The 20,727-nt window shown below is 39.8% G+C and overlaps 2 protein-coding genes across 2 annotated transcripts; both read right to left on the bottom strand.

Moving 5' to 3' along the window:
- Positions 1-362: 362 nt before the first annotated feature.
- Positions 363-20,641, bottom strand: LOC137261037 (dual specificity protein phosphatase 3-like). Its single transcript, XM_067798696.1, has 4 exons — positions 20,541-20,641; positions 2,838-2,992; positions 1,647-1,870; positions 363-673 (listed from the first exon to the last, which is right to left on the bottom strand). Exons 2-4 carry the CDS (start codon positions 2,984-2,986, stop codon positions 459-461), a joined length of 588 nt encoding a protein of 195 aa, XP_067654797.1. The 5' UTR covers positions 2,987-2,992; positions 20,541-20,641; the 3' UTR covers positions 363-458.
- LOC137260990 (uncharacterized) lies at positions 8,756-19,994 on the bottom strand. The gene is made up of 4 exons (XM_067798580.1): positions 15,888-19,994; positions 12,571-12,724; positions 10,503-10,621; positions 8,756-10,149 (listed from the first exon to the last, which is right to left on the bottom strand). The coding sequence occupies exons 1-4, from the start codon at positions 19,825-19,827 to the stop codon at positions 8,837-8,839; spliced, it is 5,526 nt and encodes a 1,841-aa protein (XP_067654681.1). The 5' UTR covers positions 19,828-19,994; the 3' UTR covers positions 8,756-8,836.
- Positions 20,642-20,727: the final 86 nt, after the last annotated feature.

Below are 20,727 nucleotides of genomic sequence, written 5' to 3' on the forward strand. Positions count from 1 at the left end.
TGGAGTCCCAACTGTACTAACACAAACAGATAATCTACTCTTGGCCGAGCACACCAGTGGATGACTGACATTGGTTAAGCCATGATGTCACATTCAACAAGGTCACAAAATCTCAGATCTCCATTACCTCATTGAGTGGTCTGCAGCCATACCAGCCAGTGGTTGATACTGTGACCACCCTTAAATATCACCACTACAGTGACACACTATCAGCCATTTGCTCTATTCCTAACAGAGGTGCCCACAAGGAAAGCACCTAAACATATACCTTCTTAAGAAGGTGAACTGCAGCATGCACCTGTCAACAACACTGATGACTTGGATTTGCATGGTTACATGACAAAGGACTCAATTCATTATAATGTCTTGGTTACTAGATTTATTCGAGCTGCACCTGAGTACAAACCCATCCATAAATGTTTGGATGCAGAGTTACATTGTTTAAACTTGTCCCTTCGTCACTCTGTTTGTATTTTATTATTTCGTTGCAGTCTAAGCTCCGAGTCCAGTTTAATTAGCTGTTGCTGGAAACCTGTATTCGGGCACACTTCTCGATGGCTCCTCACCAATCGAAGAGCATCTTTAACTGTCATGTGACATTTGAGCATCAGGAATGCCACAGCTAAAGTGGCAGATCGACTTACTCCTTGTATACAGTGGACTAGAACTTTTCCTGAAAGTCAAACATTGTATTTCCTTGAACAAAATTCTGCTATCATCACCTGAACCTCTTGCTTACAAAAAGTCATGTCTTGTTAATCCAACCTCTGGTTATACGACAGTCGATAACAAATTGAATAGACATAAATTAGTCTCATTCATGTAGTCTGACAATTTGCTGTGTAACAGACGATGTTAGGATTAACAAGACTTGACTGTATGAGTTACAGTAATTTGACCCAGTTTAGGTAAAGTGAACTCCATTGAAGAGGGAAATTCAGTACAAGGCATGAAAAAGACACATGCACACACAAGGTCTCCCTTACGACGGATTTGTTCTATACTTGCAGGCAGCAATATCCTCATGATGTAGACAGCCAACCATTGTGAAGCAAAATTGACAACAAAATGTTTACTTGGGGTGAAAGGGACCATTTGTTGGTGGGGGTTGTCATTTACATTGTACATGTAACAATCATTATCACTACCCCACTAGCCATAAATTATGAACTGTCCCTTAATATATTGTTAAAACATATGCTAGATATTTTGAAGCACAACATTGGGCAACTGCATGTCATCACCTCATCAGATCACTTGTCCGTTGTAACAGACTCATGGCTCCACAGGGTAAAATTATGGCAGAGACATTGTATATCAGAAAGCAAAATTGTAAAAGGACTTTTACCAAAGAGAATGTTATGTAATCACACAGGCAAATGGACTCCTTCTGAACAAAAAGCTGGAGGTGGGTGTGGTCAGTAATGTAGGACAGAGTCAAAGATGAGAAACAAAAATCTGAGATGCAATCTGTTAACAATGGATCCTGATAGGCAAACCAGTGATCAATAACATGCAATTTGTGACAGACTTCCATTTCTCAGTAGTCACCTGTCACAAGTCCGAAACTGAGCCACCTAACGTACTATGATGTTGCAGAAAGTACAATGCACTACATGCACTTCTCCATGTGATGTACAGCTTACCCCCACTGTCCAATGCTTTCTGAATGAAGTCAGCTGACTCTTGGAAGAAAGGGTAAAGGTTAAAACTCATGTGGTCAATTGCTTCAATGCCCTTGAAAGTGACCTTGAGCTTCGTATACATATCTTCATTTGTGTTTACATGATGGATATCAACACCGTGGGCAGCATTGAGGATGTGAGTGACTCCAAGTCGTCGGAGCTGCACCAGGTCACGAGCAATCGACCTTCAATAACAAAGGGTAAATTCACATGGAGGTCAGTAAGACTGATTTAATGTTTCAGTGACATGTTAAGTGTCCTGTTAGCTATACTAGTATGATAATATCATATCTGAGCATTTTCTACACTCTTCACCTTGACTCATCTTGAGATGGTGACCTTACCCACCAGAGCATCAGATGGTGAAAAAAATACCAAGTATTACGATAAAGAACCTAACTTCTAAAGATGGTTATGTAACCTTGACCTTTGATCCTCAATTTAACAATAAATTATTTTACAGGACATCCTCTGATGACTCATTTCTGGACAGCGTACTTGGTATACTGGACAAACTGGAGACTCCACATCAACTGACCCTGTACAACACGTAATGACACAGTAGTGACCTGAATAACTTTTCAAAATACATTAGAAATTTCAAACAAATTTAATTTGAAAAAAAAAAGAAGTAGATGATTTTTGTGACTTTTAAATAAAATGCATACTCACATTTTGGAGAGGTTTTCAAACAGGCCTGTTGCCCAATCCATTTAAAAAACAGTAAAATATTCCATAGATCATCACACAGTAGCCATTTGTCTGAGATCCTGATGTTTTGTAAATTTTTTTAGAGCAACAGAATTACATGTACACAGAATATTGAAGTATGGTCAAAAGTCAAATATACTGGTCAACAAATTTTAAAAAACCAGACAGCTATACATGCAGTTTCATATTGTACCAATGAGGGGAATCAAACCTGGGTCCTCAACACTTTTACTATCAGGTTATCCAGCCTCCTCTAACATGCCACAAAAGTAAAATAGAGGACAAGAGCCCAATGACATAGCAGCAAAATGTAGATTCACAACTAAATGAATGAACATTGCAGTCTTCAAACCTGTGATACTCTTGAAATGGCAAACCTTGAGTACTTAAATATTTCATTTGTACTGGTTATGGAAAGAATGTCTTGAAAAGTGCACTTACTCATCTCCAACGAGGAGATTGTCATACACCTCGTCATACGCTGTGTTGGGCAGCATGGTCATTCCACCTGCAGGTTGGGTGATGATGTCATCAAGCTCCTCCAGAGTGCACTGTGTGTCATCTTCATTCTCTGGTGCACCAGAGGCCATGTGTGCCTGCAGTCAGAGATCAGATAACACATATATAAGAAGGAAACTGGTGAATGACTGAGGGAGTGTCTGCTTGAGTTTATGCGCATCATTTTCCTATATTCCAGCTGAATCTTGCCTCATCCAGTAATTTACAACAGGCTATGCTCATTCATGGGAACATGAAAGTGATGGTCTCTGTATATAGAGTCTCACAATGTACAATGTCCCTTCATGCAGCATGGCATTCTGTGACTGAGGAAACGTCTGCTACAACACTTACACAGTACATAGGAAACTGTTTAACCAGCAATCATCGGGACTGAAGAAATAATCCAATTTAGACAATGTGCCAGACTGTAGAGCTGATGATAAATGTATATGCCACAGACGAGACTTGACATTTTATACCGGTGTTGACAACTTGCCAAATGGGACAGATGCTGGTTTTGACAGCTTCCACTGTAAACGATGTACTTACACACCCATGGATGAGAAACCCATGTGTGAGATTGATTTCTGATCCTGTGATTGGCTACTAAATGGTGATGACCTTGGGTCAGGTTATGATGGACTATTTTCCTGATTAAAATTCAATATATTACTCATGCTCCAATCACACAGAAACCTGCAAGTCAAGCATAACACCTTTCCACCTACCTACCTGTTTCGTGATTGCAATAAGCAGGTATTTCCACAATTAACGACAACTTAACAAAGTCTAGTTATTTCCTGATTGATTTCATGAAGCTTTTTATTTTTGTCATAAACTAAAATGGTTTGTAAACAATTATATCTGAAAATCATCATTCAAGCACATGGGTTACATCTATTTACACTAGCTCAATAGTTTTGGCTCAAGTCAAGAGCACTGAACGTAAACTGGTACGCAAAAACATTCTTCCTATGATGACAGCCACCAAACGATAACAATGACGACACATGCTTAAATATTTTGTGCTTGCAAGAATTAAATTTTCAGTGATCTTATCTGGTTTGTGAGTGAGTTAAGTTTTACGCCGCACTCAGCAATATTCCAGCCATATGGTGGCGGTCTGTAAATAATTGAGTCTTGACCAGACAATCCAGTGATCAACAACATGAGCATCGGTCTGCGCAATTGGGAACCGATGACATGTGTCAACCAAGTCAGCGAGTCTGACCACCCGATCCCGTTAGTCACCTCTTACGACAAGCATAGTCGCCTTTTATGGCAGGCATGGGTTGCTGAAGGTCTAGTCTACTCTTATCTGCTTTGTACTATCACTTCTGCCTTGACGCAAAGATGTGGCAGGAACCTTTTTGGTGGCGGGTCACCTTGTGAATGAGTAGTGACATCACTTATTCATAAAAGTTTTGTAGTGTGTTATAGCCCAACTAAAATGAGATTAAACAAAATCTGAATCTATTTGACCTTAAAACAGCTTAAGCTTGTTATATATGTTTTCAAACAACTTGTTAGATAAATGGTATATAACAGACACTCGTTTACTAATTTCTATGTCTCTGTATACAGGGCCTCCTTTCATACAGTTTCACACTGTATGACTAAGTCGACATCTGCTACAATATGTAAGAGCCTCCATCCTGTACAATGTCAGTCTGATTCAGAATGAGCATGCTGACATCATCACGAACACAAGACAACACAGTTTTCTGTGAAGATTCCAAGTGGACATTCATGAGAACAGACACTGATCTGCTGACGATGGACAGATATGTTACATAGATACATCATTATTGTCTTTATTGTTAAAAGCAGAACTATCTCCAAAACACAACACAGTTATTTCAAAAAAATTTTTATAACAGTGGAGGCTACTTCAAACAAATAATTCATCAACCTGTTCATTGTGGATTTCATACATTTTTTTAGACCAAAAGCAAACAAACAAATATTCTGCACCACAGCATAATACACAGATAACAAACAAGCAAAATAACATTTGATCGGAACCTAAAATCCACTGCAGTAGTTATTCAAACGGAATGGTATACATGACAAAAATACACATCACAGCCATGATTGTATATATGATGTAAATCTTCACCAGACAACCAACTGGCACATTGTATGAAACACTTGTTATGGTAATCTAATCAGAAATCATGTGACGACACCTTGCATATCAGACACACAGATACAAAAACAAATGTCTGATAAACATTACAATAATTAAAATAATAATTCTTTCATGTAGTGCCTAGCATCTATCTGACTAGTTGCTAACTGGACATTGTAATCACAAAGTGATGATAATTACCCTAGTTCACCAAAGCTGTTAATATAGTCACATGACTTATCCCACTCGCAACAGACGCAAGTTTGAACAACCTCACTTGTCACCTATCCACGCCCAGTGATGCTTAAAGGGGCACTGATGCGGAGCAGTTTCCATGGACTGGTGTAAACTTTTGTTATAGTTTTTCTCCCGTGAGTACCCGGATGCTATCCCAGAATTCGTGACTGGTTCGTGACCTCTGCTGCGCAGTCCGTAAGTGCAATTGATAGTTTAATTATAGACAGATCAACTGAGGTGAAGTCATTTGTACTTCATTACAAATGTATTATGAAAACAAATGAAACACTTTGAAGGTTAATCATCTGCCAGTGGTAGAAATGGTAAAAAAACTATTAGGACGGGAAAATAACGAAGCCAATGTACGTCTCTATATTTTGTCTCATAACCCTGATTAGTTTACTGTCATATTTGTATGATTCTGAAAATTAATAAAAGAACACACGATTTGCTCATACTCATAGTAAATTTCTAACATAACAGCAACATTTATACATTGTATAGATTGCCAATGTGGATCCTATTTCACACACATACGCGATCTAGTGTGTGTTTTCTGTCATACAGATTCTGCTGAATGCTACAACAAATAAATTAAAACAAAATGCAAACAATGAATGTAAAACAGACTAATTTTATAGCAACAATGTCAGGCTACTACCTTGTTCAGGAATGTATCCATCAATATCCACGTAAAAGAAATTGTATTCCATTCATCTGCAGCTGGTAAATAATCCTGCTCTGTGTCGCGTGTCTTACAACTGTCTCATTTGCGAAAAAGTAACACATCGTTTCACGTCTTTCATTGGTGAAAACCAGATAAACCTCTCATTGGTCTCCCAAGATAGTATACCTGGCAAACTAATTGTATGATGACTATTCTAAGTAATTTAGTTAACCAATATTGAGCAATCAATCAATCAACGCAAGGGTGGTTAATTCTTTGAAGGGAGGATGTTGTTTTTGCACTCACACTTTACGACAGGGTGTAGTCATCTACACACACTGCCTTTTGACAAATCCGCTAGAAGATAAAAGTAATTAATCAATCAGTGTGTTATCGGTTAATCCTTTGATCGATGTTTGTTTTTGTAACTCAGCTGATAAACCCTCTTGCATCACTTACATGCATATATTACATAACATACAATACATTTGCCATTACAGACCTTAATTTATAATGTTGAGTATTTACTCCAGACAGGAGAAATGCCAAATGGGAACCTTTGTTGAGTAACTGAAGTGGTGTTGCTACTAATTATACCTGTTATAAATTCATGAATTGACCATCCAGAGAATGATGACAAATAACACGTGTAGGTTTACACCATCAAACGCGAGTTACAGCAAGGAAGATGTAATCTCTGTGTCGCATGCAGCCTGAAAACACTTATGGGCCGAAACTGTTTTGAGGATACCAACGGAATTTCGTTACATAAGGAATACACACAGGCATTTGCTGTGTACTTTGGTAAATAGGTGAAATAAGGGTTTTTTTTACGTAAGACAATTTTCAGATTTCTCTACCAAAGGCAAAGTCATCGTTTTTTGGTTTACGAATTCAAATACATCAACTGTGTGTTATTATTATCATAAATAATAAACCATTGTAGCTACCATAGCTACCAAAATTTACGTATGATATTTGCTATCACAGCTCAACCAACACTCAAACCTACCTAAATATAAAGCTTTGCAATCTTCCGTACTGAAACAAATGGCTTGCTACGTTCCTGTAGACATCATATTTTGATGTAACATTATTAAATATCGAGGTTAAAAACACAGAAATAGGATCAAATTGGATCAGTAAGTATACCATCCAAGCATCCGAAAAGAACTACACTGCTGGGATATATGGTTACGATCAGACAAGGAATACCATGGATATTTTTAAACAAATGGCATGTGATGGGCATCCGTCCTCCTGACTGCTTAGGTGAAGAAATTCTGTTAATATGGACAGGAGCCCAGTTCCTTTGTCCGTCACGGTCGAAGGAGTGGGCGCTGACCAATTTGCGGTCTGCTTTCGTAATTAGACCGTTGGCGAGAAGCATTATTCGCTCCGCATCAGTGCCCCTTTAACTTCAACTGACATGTGGCCTGAGCTCTATCCAAAGGACTACACACCACCAGTAGATGCAGCCTCTTAATCCCACACATTGTACTATACCTCCTACTCTACTCCCTTCACTTCCAGATCACCCATGCAATCATCACAGACTGAAGCATGAGTCTGTAGAACTGTATATGTGCAACAATAACAACTAAACCAATGGAGACATCAGCTGCAATAATCATCTCTGAGTCATGCCTTCAGCCTGTGATGTTGCAGAATTTGCAAAGACTTAAGCAAATTATATCAAGTTTCATGTTAAAAAATTCAATACTTTGACCAAAGCCTTATGTTTACCAAACGTTTTAGATACTGGGACCTCTCCAAGAAAAGCATATTCACATAGACAAAGCTTTTATCTTGTGACTTTTTCATGCTTACCCTGTGACTTTTTCATGCTTACCTTGTGACTTTTTCATGCTTACCTTGTGACTTTTTCATGCTTACTTTGTGACTTTACCATGCCAAGTGACAAAATAGATAATGTCTTCAACAAATAAGACACCCCGCAAGAGCTCATGGAAAACACCACAGTCAGTCGCAATGAAAACATGTGTTTCTGACTTGAAACATAGACCCCTTTTAGAAGTATCATTATATCTACCCCAGGGGCACAGACACTCGTCTATCATTCGAATTCCAAGACTTTTAGCTAGTTATTCAATATCTTTGATAGGCATTCTAGAAGTTGAGTAGATGAAGAATGAGGACTATGATTTATGGATATAACAGTTCACCATTTGCTTGACGACATTAGTATCTATGTCGAAATGTCGCACTCACTGAATAAAAGAAGTTGTATATCCATAAATCATAGTCCTCATTCTTTAGTTATTTCGTGTTACTCAAATGTGCAAAGGAGCCACGAGCATTCTGTATATTAAAGTGTCCATCTCTTTTCCATATTTTATGTTAAATCTACTCAAAATTCAATTCTCACTTCAGTAGAAATGTTGTTACAGTAATTGAGACATATATGCTATATACAAAAAACAAATCAATAAAGTGTTCTTGTCACTAAACGTGAAAACCATTAGGCCCTGGACATCACACCTGCACCTCCAACAGTTCAATACAGTCATCACACCTGCACCTCCAACAGTTCACTACAGTCATCACACCTGCACCTCCAACAGTTCATTACAGTCATTACACCTGCACCTCCAACAGTTCATTACAGTCATCACACCTGCACCTCCAACAGTTCACTACAGTCATCACACCTGCACCTCCAACAGTTCACTACAGTCATCACACCTGCACCTCCAACAGTTCACTACAGTCATCACACCTGCACCTCCAACAGTTCACTACAGTCATCACACCTGCACCTCCAACAGTTCATTACAGTCATCACACCAGCACCTCCAACAGTTCGGTACAGTAATCACACCTGCACCTTCAACAGTTCATTACAGTCATCACACCTGCACCTCCAACAGTTCACTAAAGTCATCACAATTGCACACAACGATGAGCAGCTTCCATCATGAACTGTTCCCGGCGAAGAATATTGTGGATCCTGCTTTCTTCATCACTGCTCTTACACAGGATAACAAAGTGACTGTCTTTCTTCCTGGCCCGGCCCCTCATCTGTACCAGGGTGGTGACTGTATTTGGCGGGTTCATGCAGATGACAAGCTCACACTCAGGGATATCTACACCCTCCTCTGCTACAGATGTGGCTACAATGATGTGATACTTCTTACTCTTCACTCCATCTAGCACACGTTTCTGATGCTTCACCTTCATCCCACCATCAGTCGGACCAGACCCGTGGCCAACCACTGATGTGATCTTCAGATTGTTTGCTGACGCAAATCTTGTCTGCTTCAGGAAGTTGCTCAGTCGGTGTGCATGTGCTCTCTCCCGAACAAGAATCAAGGCCATTGCATTTCTCCCAGTTTTCCAGTTGATGTATTCATCATTGGTTAGAGTACTGAGTAGCTGTGTGTAAAGAGAGACGTGAAGTGGGTTGTCATCAAACTCCTGCTGGACATGTGTTGAGTGATCAGCTCTTTTCAACGCATCTTGCAGCTCTTTACACTCAATACCGATCCCCTGAGCATGATGGAAGCCACTTGGTGCTTCACTCTGGTTGAGAGTCTTCAGGTCAGCTACAGCTGTTGGTATCCCAGTACAATCCAAATCAGACAATGCAATCAAAACCCTCACGGAATGATTGACAACAAACTCCATATTCATTTTGACTTGTGGCTCCTCAGATTTAGCTTTACAGTTCCCAAAAGCCTGGAGAAACTTTTCAGTAGCAGCATTATCCATGTGCTCTACAAACTCACTCAAGTCTTCTGTCTGCATCCTCTGCAGCCCCAACTGACAGACATCTTCAATATTGCACAACTCTGACAGCTTTAAATAACACCGACAAATGTATATCAAAAGTGTCTTCCGGAAAGCCTTTTCTTCATCGGAAAATGGCTCATAGTTGATCTTGAGTTTGGCATGGGATTGGTAGCGTTCAAGTTCTCTCACACAATCTCCTTGGACGATGGCAATGCTGGCTCCACCTAGATTGTGGAATAACTCCTGCAGCATGCTGACTGTGCTCTCAACACTATCTCGTCCTGCAGGGGAGGCAGTCAGACCAAGCACTTTGGGTCTGAGTTCAGGTGGGCATGGACGGTGATACCCCTCCAGGAGGCGATTGAAGGGGTGATTTTTGACACAGTGATGAGCTTCATCAAACACAACCAGTGAGAAGTGTTCCCAGCGGAGCTGTTGCTTCTGCAGTAGATTGTCAGCATAGGCTACAACACAAATAAATGTAGTTAGGCTACAACATAGATACATCACAGTTAGGTTACAACAGAGATATAATACAGTCATGTTAGAACTTGGAGTTGAGCTACAATAAAGACAAAGTTAGTTATATTACAATTAGCACTGGTTGGTATGAATGACGGAACAGATGTTTTTTAATGAACAAAAAATAGATTTGTAAACTTCAAGAATGTTCTGTGGGTTGCATCTCCTTCCCTCACTACTTCACTATCTGGTATTTTGCAACTCAGAAACAGTTTCTTTTTTTCAAAAAATTCATTTCTATCACTCCAGAGATTTATAACAAAGAATCTCCACTTCACTAAAGTGCTGCAAGTACCTGCCGTGCTGACAATGACGTCATGCTTGTAGAGAGGCATGCTGTCTGCAGGTAGTATGTTCCCACTCAGCGTGGCTATCTTCAGTGGGCGTTCCTGCATCTCTCCATCAGCTGTCACACTGGAAGTAACATAGTATTCTAGGATGAATTACAGACGTACTCCATTCTGAATGGTCAGTCAGAGGTTTCAAATTACAACTACCACCTCTGATTAATGTAACTGATTTGCTGACCACTAAGGGCAGTTTAAACCACAATATGAACAACTGTAGATAGCGTACGAAGTATATATGCCAATACATTTTGTGAAGATAACAATGAAAGTGTAGTTCAAGTTCATCAGACTGAGACAGCTTGAAGTTTGGACCTTTTCTCAAGCTATCATCCTTTCTACATCATAATGTGAGATGAAATATGCAGTTTATTCTAGTAATATGCAGCACAGAAACAGCCTTGCCAAGCTTTATTACTGTTCTCTAGGGTTGTTCACTTCATGATGGCTTACAAAGTGTGCTACTCCCTTTCAATGTAGATTCTTCTTTGCAAAACAAAATTCAAACAACATTCACTAAGATAAATATGTTGTTCACTGGTCCCTTGCATGCTCAATATCTCCAGGATATGTGTTCCAATAAATCTCCACTATACCCTGGATGTATCTGTGGTTAATTTTATTACCTCCTTTGGCTGGCGGTATATCCAATCAGGTGTTTAGGTGTTCAGGTGGTAAGTTGAGCAAACTAATCACAACTCACTTTTGCATTTTGAATTATCTACCCAATTAAATTTGGCAACACAAATGATGTAGAGGTACGCAGAAAAAGGTAGAAGTTCTTGCATATTTTGTAAAAGTTTTGGATATGTCAATTTGAATAACTTCCCCAAAATCTGATATGCATTGCGAACAAATCTTCGCAGCTGCAACTGTGGTCTCTGTTGACACTGGCAAGCTTGGTTTAATGGCAGCTTAGCTGATTGGCTACTGTAAAAATGCAGGGCCAGCAAAGGGAGGAAATGAAATTAGCAGGCTGAGCTGTAGATGCACCCAGGGTATAGTGGAGATTTATCAAAACATGATATGCCCTGGAGATGTCGAGGATGGTCCCTTGGTTGATGTACCCTTGATGTTTGTTTATGTTCCCCTTAGGTTAATGTCAAGTGTATCCTGGTTACACTTCAATAAGTATGCAAGTCAACATTTCCATTTATTATCTCATTACTGACACCGAGGCTGATCATAGACAGGTTGCAGCCTGTCTCCCTGAGCCTCCCTTTGGCTACTGCATAATGGAGGCCTTTTTGTATGAGTAGTTTATCTTGTGTCACACCACAGCAACAGGTATAACAGCAGGTGATGTCACACACCTGAATGGAGACAGTAAATACTGAGGCTGTGTAACAGCAAACTGACATATCTGAAGAGGTGGGCGTGTCTGGAAACAGTGTAACTTTCAAGACAACAAGGTTCGAAATTAACACTCTGACATAGCAAATTTGCTATTCGAAGTCCTATTTTGCTGCCTGAAAAAAAACCACAGTAACAAAAACTTGCTACCTGGTATTTTTTTGTGAAACCACTTACATTCATCAATTAGCCGTCACTTTCAAAGGAAAGATCTCCACTTGTGCACTTTCACTCATAACCTTGCCAAAACTGGTGTTTTAATTTTGCAAAAATGTTCCTTGTAACCTTTCTAGGTCACTTACGCATTGCAATACTCACATAATTTGGACCAAGAGTCAGTCCAGAGTGCATAGGCATAAGTATGACATTACTGCTTCATACTGCTCTTTGATAATGGACATACATCATTCAATGATGCGTAAGGGAGATAAAACGTTGTCTGCTAATGCAAGTAAAGGTATTATTTTAGCATAACTTGATACATACCAGTTTGCAGAGGTACTCAACACACTATGTGCTGATTACATGATATGTTTACACAATAGGAAAAAGGGAAGGGACTTAGCTACCTGTTCTTAAGCCAGGTAGCAAGCACTTGCTACTTCATAAAAAAAATTATTTGGACACTGGACAGCACAAGGGCATATATAGAAAACTGCCTACCGCTTGTACATCCGCTCCCCAAGTTCATTGAATATGTACTTTGACTGCTGTAACACCAACAACACCTTGTCCACCAGGAACAAGACTGGGCGCCGAGGGTTCAGATTCAGCATACAACTCAGCGTCATCACTGACACCAGCGTCTTCCCTGTACCTGCAGTAGCAACAGCAGCAAACATGTCACCTTGATGCATCACATCCTCCAGTATCCTGTATCATAGATCTCGGTTACCATAAATATCCTGGACCAAACAACCTGCCACCAACCTTTAGTCGAACTCCACTTCAATAGGGATTTCACTAAAATGTTAGACACAGTTATCACCTAACTGAAACAAGTTGGGATGTCTCCAATACTTGAATTGTCAAAAATACATAAAAAAATTACCCCCAGTGTCTGTTCAAGTAAGTATCTCACTCAGCCAAATAATATCTTTGGATTTGTAAACTAATTTTACCTCAAATAGACTCAGGGCTCATTAACACAAAACGATCATGTTGACTGAAAGACGTTCATTGATTGCATATGGGAAAGTTACAAATTATGTACAATTGAAGGATTTTTTAAAATGTCAAACACTATGCATTTTTATTACATAATGTCATTCAAACATGAAAGCATACCACATCGAGTTTTGATGATTATCCAGTTGTGTAAGCAACATGGATGTACATTTATTGAGAAATTCTATTTGACAAGTAGAAGTAACATGTCCAGGTCATTTTTTCAAAATGCCAAAATTAATATCATTTCAGCATTATATTATTCATATGTGCCTGAGAAAAGCAAAACACTTTACATTTCAAAATAGATTCCATGAAACAGAAAATACAGTCATTTCTTTTCTCAACAGGTCACGTCCGCATTTTCCATCCTGATCTAGTTTTCGAGAAATCATGTCCATGGTCAATACCTTTGCAATTAAGCTGAAAAATGATGAAATACAAAAAGCACAAATATGACAGACATTCTGTGATTTACATTCATTACATTTTTCGAAGAAGTGCTGTGAAAGCAACCTAACCTCTAGCAGAAATGTCACCTTGGTACAGAGACAAAGAGAGTTGCATTCCGGAACCGATGTTGGTTGCAAATGAGTTCTAGATGCAGTTGTTTTGGAGCAACGTAAACTCTCTAGTAGTTAGCAATATGAAGAAACAGTTGATGTAAAAGTATGTCATAAATTGCCTCATATCCTAATTTCGATCAGAGGTATATATTCACAGCTACTGTAACTGTTACTCAGAAGGGCTGAGTCATCATTTTCTCGATGCGAGTGTGTTGTGGTATGTGTGAGTGTGTGTGTGGAGGAATTGGGAGGGGTTTGAGCATGGACAAATGAGAACTTGCAACATGTAAGAGACAGCACATACTTACTGAAAAGTAGTTGGACTGGTCCCAAATCATGCTAAAATGGTTGAATTTGGGGGATGGGGGTGTAAATAAAAAATGACTGCTCTGCACTTGCATTAAACTTAGTTATTTATGAACCACTTGTAATAACATCATGGCAGTTTTACATTATAGGAAACTTTTAACTCACTTTCAAAAATGGGGAATCAGGGAAATATGTTCATTCCGATGTAAATGCTATTTTTGTGGATGTACATGGCAGCATTTCACATCAATGAAAACAGCCTAAATACCCTCACAGTAAACAAACTGGAGAACCAAAGAAGGCAGTCAGGTACCTCTAGGTCTAAACCAAGAGGCCAAGCCAATGAACAAGAGGCCAAAATCTAAATGTAATTCCAATAATCAATATTTTTTGCCTCTATGCTCCCTTTCGTTGAACTGGTACACTCCAGTTTGAAAAAACCTCTGTTCCTATTACTGCCTGTTTTTCTCTAACTAATGGGTCAACACAAAGTCTTGTTTGCAAAAACACTCTCTAATCCTCAAATCTATTTTCCTCTCAGCATTTGGTAAGACAAAAGTACTTACTTTATTAGAGCTTTCTTTCAAAGTAAATTATTATTATTGTAGCCAAAACAAAATATACTGAAACTGTGTTACGAACTTTCTCCATAGTGAATGTAAAATTTATGTATGTGGAATTCCACCTTCTCAGGGCCATTTTCAAGAAGATAAGAATACCCTTCCTACAGACTTGCAGGACACAACAGGTTATTTTTCCAGGATATTCTGCCAGACACTTTCATTTATAACTAGTAAACAGGAACTGGTGAATTCACTGTCATCTATATATAAACTGATATTAATGTATATGTGTCTAGGTTGTGTACTGAAACCAATTGTTCCTGATGTTTCAGATCTTTTGTATTCTTCTGTTTGAATCCTGTGACTTGTTCAGATGGTTAATGTCTAGGGTACTTTTCTACAGTACAGTAGTGAAATCAAGCTTATCAACTTCCATAACAGTACATATTTCATAGAAAATATTATCTTCATACTAAAACTTTACGGATAAATCTAATCAGAAGACGCATTTTACGAAATAAAGCTGAAAGTTACTTAAAACCTTAATAAATTCATGAACCACAAATGTAACTATTTCAGTGTTTACCTTCCTTATGTAGATTCTATACTGTAGTACAGGAAGACAGGCTATAACACATTGATCATTGTCATTATCTTGACTGCAAATTTTAATGTGACTGCTGAAATATTAATTCTGTATCTGATTGGTTTTCAATGAACATATGATAGACAAGTGGCTCCGCCTGTGTTTATGTTGACAACTGGTGGAATCATTATCAATATTTATGTCAGTGTTGCCACTAGAACACTTTCAACTTGAAAATTTTGTATGTATGTGATATTATCTGTATCTAGTATGTCATCCAATTCCAGGTTTCACTTTGTGGATTGATTGATTGATTTTGCTAAACTAGAAGCAGAACAGGCCCAATAAGTGAACCGGCTCGGGACCACTGTCTTTTGACCACTGTGTTGATGTAGCAACTCTCGGGTATGACATCACATGACCATGTGACCGCCTTCCTCATTCTCTTGCGAAATTGTGAAATGCTTATGTGGGACCTGCATTTTAGATTCACAATTGAAGCTGCATAATGAAATATTACTGTTAATAACTGTATTTTGTGTATATATTGAATATAAACAATGTATAGAGACCTTTCTAAAATTCCTTTAAAGATAAAGACATAGACATCATGGTTCCTACTTTAAGAATCTATGGAGAATATCAAGCTCTATGGTGGATGTCATATCTTTAAATCAAAAGAAACTGGTAAAATTTGTCTGACAGAGGAACTGAATAACAGAAATTGAACATGCTTTTTCAGAACTAACAAGGAAAGACAAGAGTTGACTGAGAAACACACTGACTTACCTGTTGGCAAGAAGATGACCTTGTCACCCTCCATGGTTTTGCAAAACAGATCCACCTGGTAGCTTCGAGGCATGGTCTTTGTCAAGTGATAGGCCATTTCCTCTGCATCATCTATACTGAGTACCCGCTTTATCTGTCCCAGGTTGAGCTGGGGAGCTGTCACCTCTGCAGCCCTCTGTCTGTGAGCTTTACTCTCTAGGTGAGCTTGGTAGTCTTTTCTCGTGTTCATTGGCCGATTACATGTGTCACAGTAATATTTGAAATAGCCACTAAAAGGGTTCTTTGGTGGCACCTTTGGTATTGCACCTATACCAGCATAGCCACTCAGCAGTTCAAAATTTGAGGATGGAAAGACACTTGACTCTGCATCTGTTTGTAGAGACATGTTTTTGTCTTGTTTAGGAACAGCTGAATGATTGTGATCAGTGGTACTGGAGCCCACTGAAGCATGTGGTCCATCATTGAGAATACTGCTAGCACATGAGTTGAAACTGATTAGACTTTCAGCCTTGCCACCAGGAATGTCAACATCCAGTGTCTTGCTTGGAATTGATTCATCTTCCTCAGAATCCAGGTTTTCAAATGCCTCCAGAGAAACTTTATTCCCCCTGTGTCGAACAGTTGTCTGGTTTTTTAGAGGGTTGTAGGTATTGGTCCGCCTACTTCCTACTGATCCCTTGACTTCATCTTGGAAGTCATCAGTGTCTCCAACATCAGTATGTTTTGGCTGGGTGATCGCGGCTGTTCTCATCCTCAGAGGCATCGCATCTGTTGTGGTAATGGTTGGGTTGACAAGTGTGGAACCTCTGCCCATGCCAAGTTTAGCCAATGAAGTGCTTTTGGAAACAACAGGTGTTGAAGGAATTACTTCTGTGTTACTTCTGTAATCCTTGGAAACCTTTTCCTTTGCTGCAGCAGACATTCCTGGACTTTGTTCATGTTCCATGCTAAGCCTATTGGTGGCACTTGTAGTAGTTGATGACATCCTTACCACTGGGTTAGTTTCTTTCCTTCTGCTGGACTGTACACCATCTGTTTCAACATGGTTCCTGTCTCCTAATGTATCTGAACACACGTTTAATGCTGGAGTGATAGGAACAGGTTTGAAACTAGAAGTGACTATTTCCTTCACTTCAATATTTGGAGTTACACCTTTGACTTTAGTGACTTCTCCTGTACGAAGAGCTTCCCATACATCCTTGTAACCACCATGCTTGGGTTCTGTCATGTCCCTTGGACTTTCCTCAAGCTTAGACTCTTGACTACTGTTGTCAGTGTTAGCACATTCAGCCACATCAGCATAACGCTGCATCTTTTCCACAGTCCTAAGATGCTTGGGACTTTTTTTATGGATTGACAACTGTTCATAAGAGTTCAGTTGGCACTGGCATACCTCACACACATACATTTTTAGTGGGGACTGGCCTGCCAAGTTCTGATTACCTATATAGTCTCCCCCCAGAACTTCTGGCCTGATCTGGTCCGAGGAACTGTTGGCAAACCCCACCTTGTTTTTATGTTTGGCAGAGGCATAATGTTGTGCAGCACTTTCTTGTCCACTGAATGACTTAAGACACACCTTACACTCAAGTGACAACTTTCCATTCTGCTTGACCATCTTTCTCTTTTCCTCAGCCCTTGTGTGATTTCGACCTTGAAGGTGCTGGGAAGCATGTTGTGAAGATGTGAGCTCTATGTTGCAAACAAAGCATCGCCCCCTTCCACCTGTGAACACATATGCTGGCTCCTCTTCCCCATCTCCAGGCTGGGCTGATGCTTCAGGATGTGAGCCTATATGTGTATCAACTGCATCAACCAGGTTCAATCGCTCTACAGCCTTTTTATGAGGTTTCCCTGACAAGTGTTGACTGGCATGTGCCTGAGAGGTAAGTTCGATCTTGCATACATTACAGAAGCCTCTCATTCCATTGAATTCATAAATCCTTTGTTCTGCAGATTCTGTTGATTCCTCCTTGCTGTTTGACACTTGCCACCGTCCTAAAGCTTTAGTGTGGTTCTTCCCACTGAGATGCTGCTGTGCGTGTTGAGAGGACGTTAGCTCAATGCTGCACACGTTACACCATCCTCTGTTCCCATCAAACCGATATGGCTGACTTGGACTGGTGGACAGTTTGGCACCAGCTGTTCTCTCACTGACATCTCCGCCATTGCTGTCATAGACATTACCAGTTCCTGCTGCATATAATACTTTTGCTTTTGCATGCTTCTTACCATTAAGATGTTGGTTCGCATGTTCAAGAGATGTTAATTCAATTTTGCAGATGTTACATCGTCCAGTGCTTCCATTAAAAGTATATTCCAGTTCTTCTGTTCTGCTTTCTTGTATCAAATGAGTTCTTTGCACTTGTGCATTCTGTGAGGCAATGGAGGAATACTGAGTGTCATTAGAGCTAAGAACAGGCTGGCTGGCAATGTTAAGGTTGTGTAAACGTGTATAGCTACCGAGAATTGGAACATCTGGCAAAGTTCCTCCATGAACGGATAAACACAGATTACCTTCCTTTTGACTATCTGCAGTCTGTGGCAAATTGCTTGTTGCTCCAGCTGAATCTGTCATTTTGTTTGCATTTGGAAGCATAATTTCTGCTAAACTTTGAGCTTTTTGAAACTGACTCCCTTTCGGTTCTGACAGGATATTCATTGGTAGGGAAGTTTGAGTGGTAACACCTGGAGTCACAGGGGGGCTGTTTACCAAGGTCATTTTCTGGGAAAGCTGTGGTTTCTCCTGCTCTTGAAGAGTGAAATTGGTCATGGGCAGCTGTGACCTTTTCTTGTGTCTATCACTTTCAAAATGCTGTTGGGCACTCTCAGGGCCAGAGAATACAACATTACACAGGTCACACTTCAGCACTTCCGTGGAAGATTGTCCTGATTTCCATAGCTTCTCTGCTTTCTTATGTCGGGATCCATCAAGATGTTGCTGGGCATTTTGTGGAGATGTAAAATCCACATTACAGACACTGCAGTAACCCTGCTTTCCATCAAAAGTATAAGGAACTTTGATTTCATTAAGCTGGCCATTACCATCGCCAGTATTATTGTTCTTGGTATCAGATAAAGACATGCGACTGACTGGAGTAGAACTAGGTGTCAGTAATGGTGGCATGTTCTGACTTGGTTTAGTTTCAGGCAACGAACTACTGTTCCTGTAGACTGGAACATCAGCAAGCATTCCATTACCATGTTCTGAAGAGGGCACTCCTAACACTGTAAGGCCACTATTTGGCTGTGACATGTTTGACAAGCCATACTGGGGAGAACTACTGTTGGTGAAATTATCCTGTCCTTCCAATTCTCTTTTTTTCTTTAAGTGCTTGGCACTTGCAAGATGTTCCTCAGCGTTGCCAAGACTAGAAAATGGTACATTGCAAATCTGACACTTCAATACATTACTGGTATCCTCTCCAGCCACCACCTGCTTCTGTTTCTTCTGATGTTTGGATCCATTGAGATGTTGCCGAGCATGCTGTGGAGATGTCAAGTCAATGTCACAGAGATGGCAGTAGCCCTTGGAACCATTAAAGTCATAATCCTTTCTCCCTGTTTCACTGGACAGGTTGAAAGGCATTGTCTGGTTAAACCCTTGTGGGGGATCATTACCTGCATGTTGTATGTTCCCAGGAAATAGAGGGTTTTGAACTGCCGTTGCAGCTTTGTATGTGAAACCTAAACTCCTTCTTACAGTCTCAGTATGTCTAGGGCTGACTATGTGTTGTTGAAACTGTTCTGCAGCATTACACTGGACACCGCATGGGTCACACCAGTATGTCCTTGTGTTTCCATTAAACACAGAATTTTTAATCTGGTCTTCTTTTCTCAAGTGAGCCTCGCTGACAAAATGTTGCTGAGCTGGGAAAGCACCAGTAAATTGCTTCTTACAAATGTCACAGTGGAGTGGGACATGATGTTGGTTGTTCATCTCTCCTGTACAGACACCTGAATTATATACACTATAATTCCAGCTGAGTACTGTCTCGAATGTAAAACCTGATGGATCTGATTGTCCCTTGGGCGTACAGTCCTTTGATAGAATGAATATTTCCCATACTGTATTTATTCGCTTTGTGAAGAACACGCAATTTCCTGGAAATTACTTTTCTAATTTTAGCATCACTGGAAATACCAACTTTCTTTCTCTCGTCGTACGGGTCAAGCAACATTCAAGGGGTGGTGTTCGTTCAGGTCATGACAGTCACTACGTGACTTGTGTGCAAGTTATGCTATTTCTGACAACACAAAAAGCACAATCGGAAACTTGAAAAGGGGATTCCCCTCGGAAGACAACGTCGCGATATAGCAGCTGATCACGTGACCGTGTCAGGCGCCCATACGAAATTTTCCACGGGTCAAAGTCTTATAAATCGTTGATGTTACTTCGTCATAAGGAAAAATGTGCACGACATAAGCTGATAACTTATTGCTTAAAATATATGACCATTTTAATGGAGTGCCTGATTACTGCCGTTAGGCTCGCGAAGAACCAATCTGACCTAGGCTATTTCTACACTTAGAACGATGAAAAATAGTCGATTAAAATGATTGGCTACATTTGTTATGACTGTAAGTTATCTACCAGATGCTTTTTCGCATCACGTTATGATTGATTCCAAAAGAGTTTTTAAAAATACTTACACAAATAGTTACCTCCCTTGAAAAATACTAGACTGGTTCCCCTGCCCTATTCCGCGCTGCGCTAATGGCAGAGTACCAATCTAGAAAAATACCTACATTATAGTTTTAGTTTCGAATAAATTCTAACGTGAGTACAGTTACTTAAGCCATCGATGAAGAGATCCGAGTTTTCTTCATCATACGTTTA

The sequence above is a fragment of the Haliotis asinina genome, chromosome 14 (genome assembly GCF_037392515.1).
Source record: "Haliotis asinina isolate JCU_RB_2024 chromosome 14, JCU_Hal_asi_v2, whole genome shotgun sequence".
NCBI lineage: Eukaryota > Metazoa > Mollusca > Gastropoda > Lepetellida > Haliotidae > Haliotis > Haliotis asinina.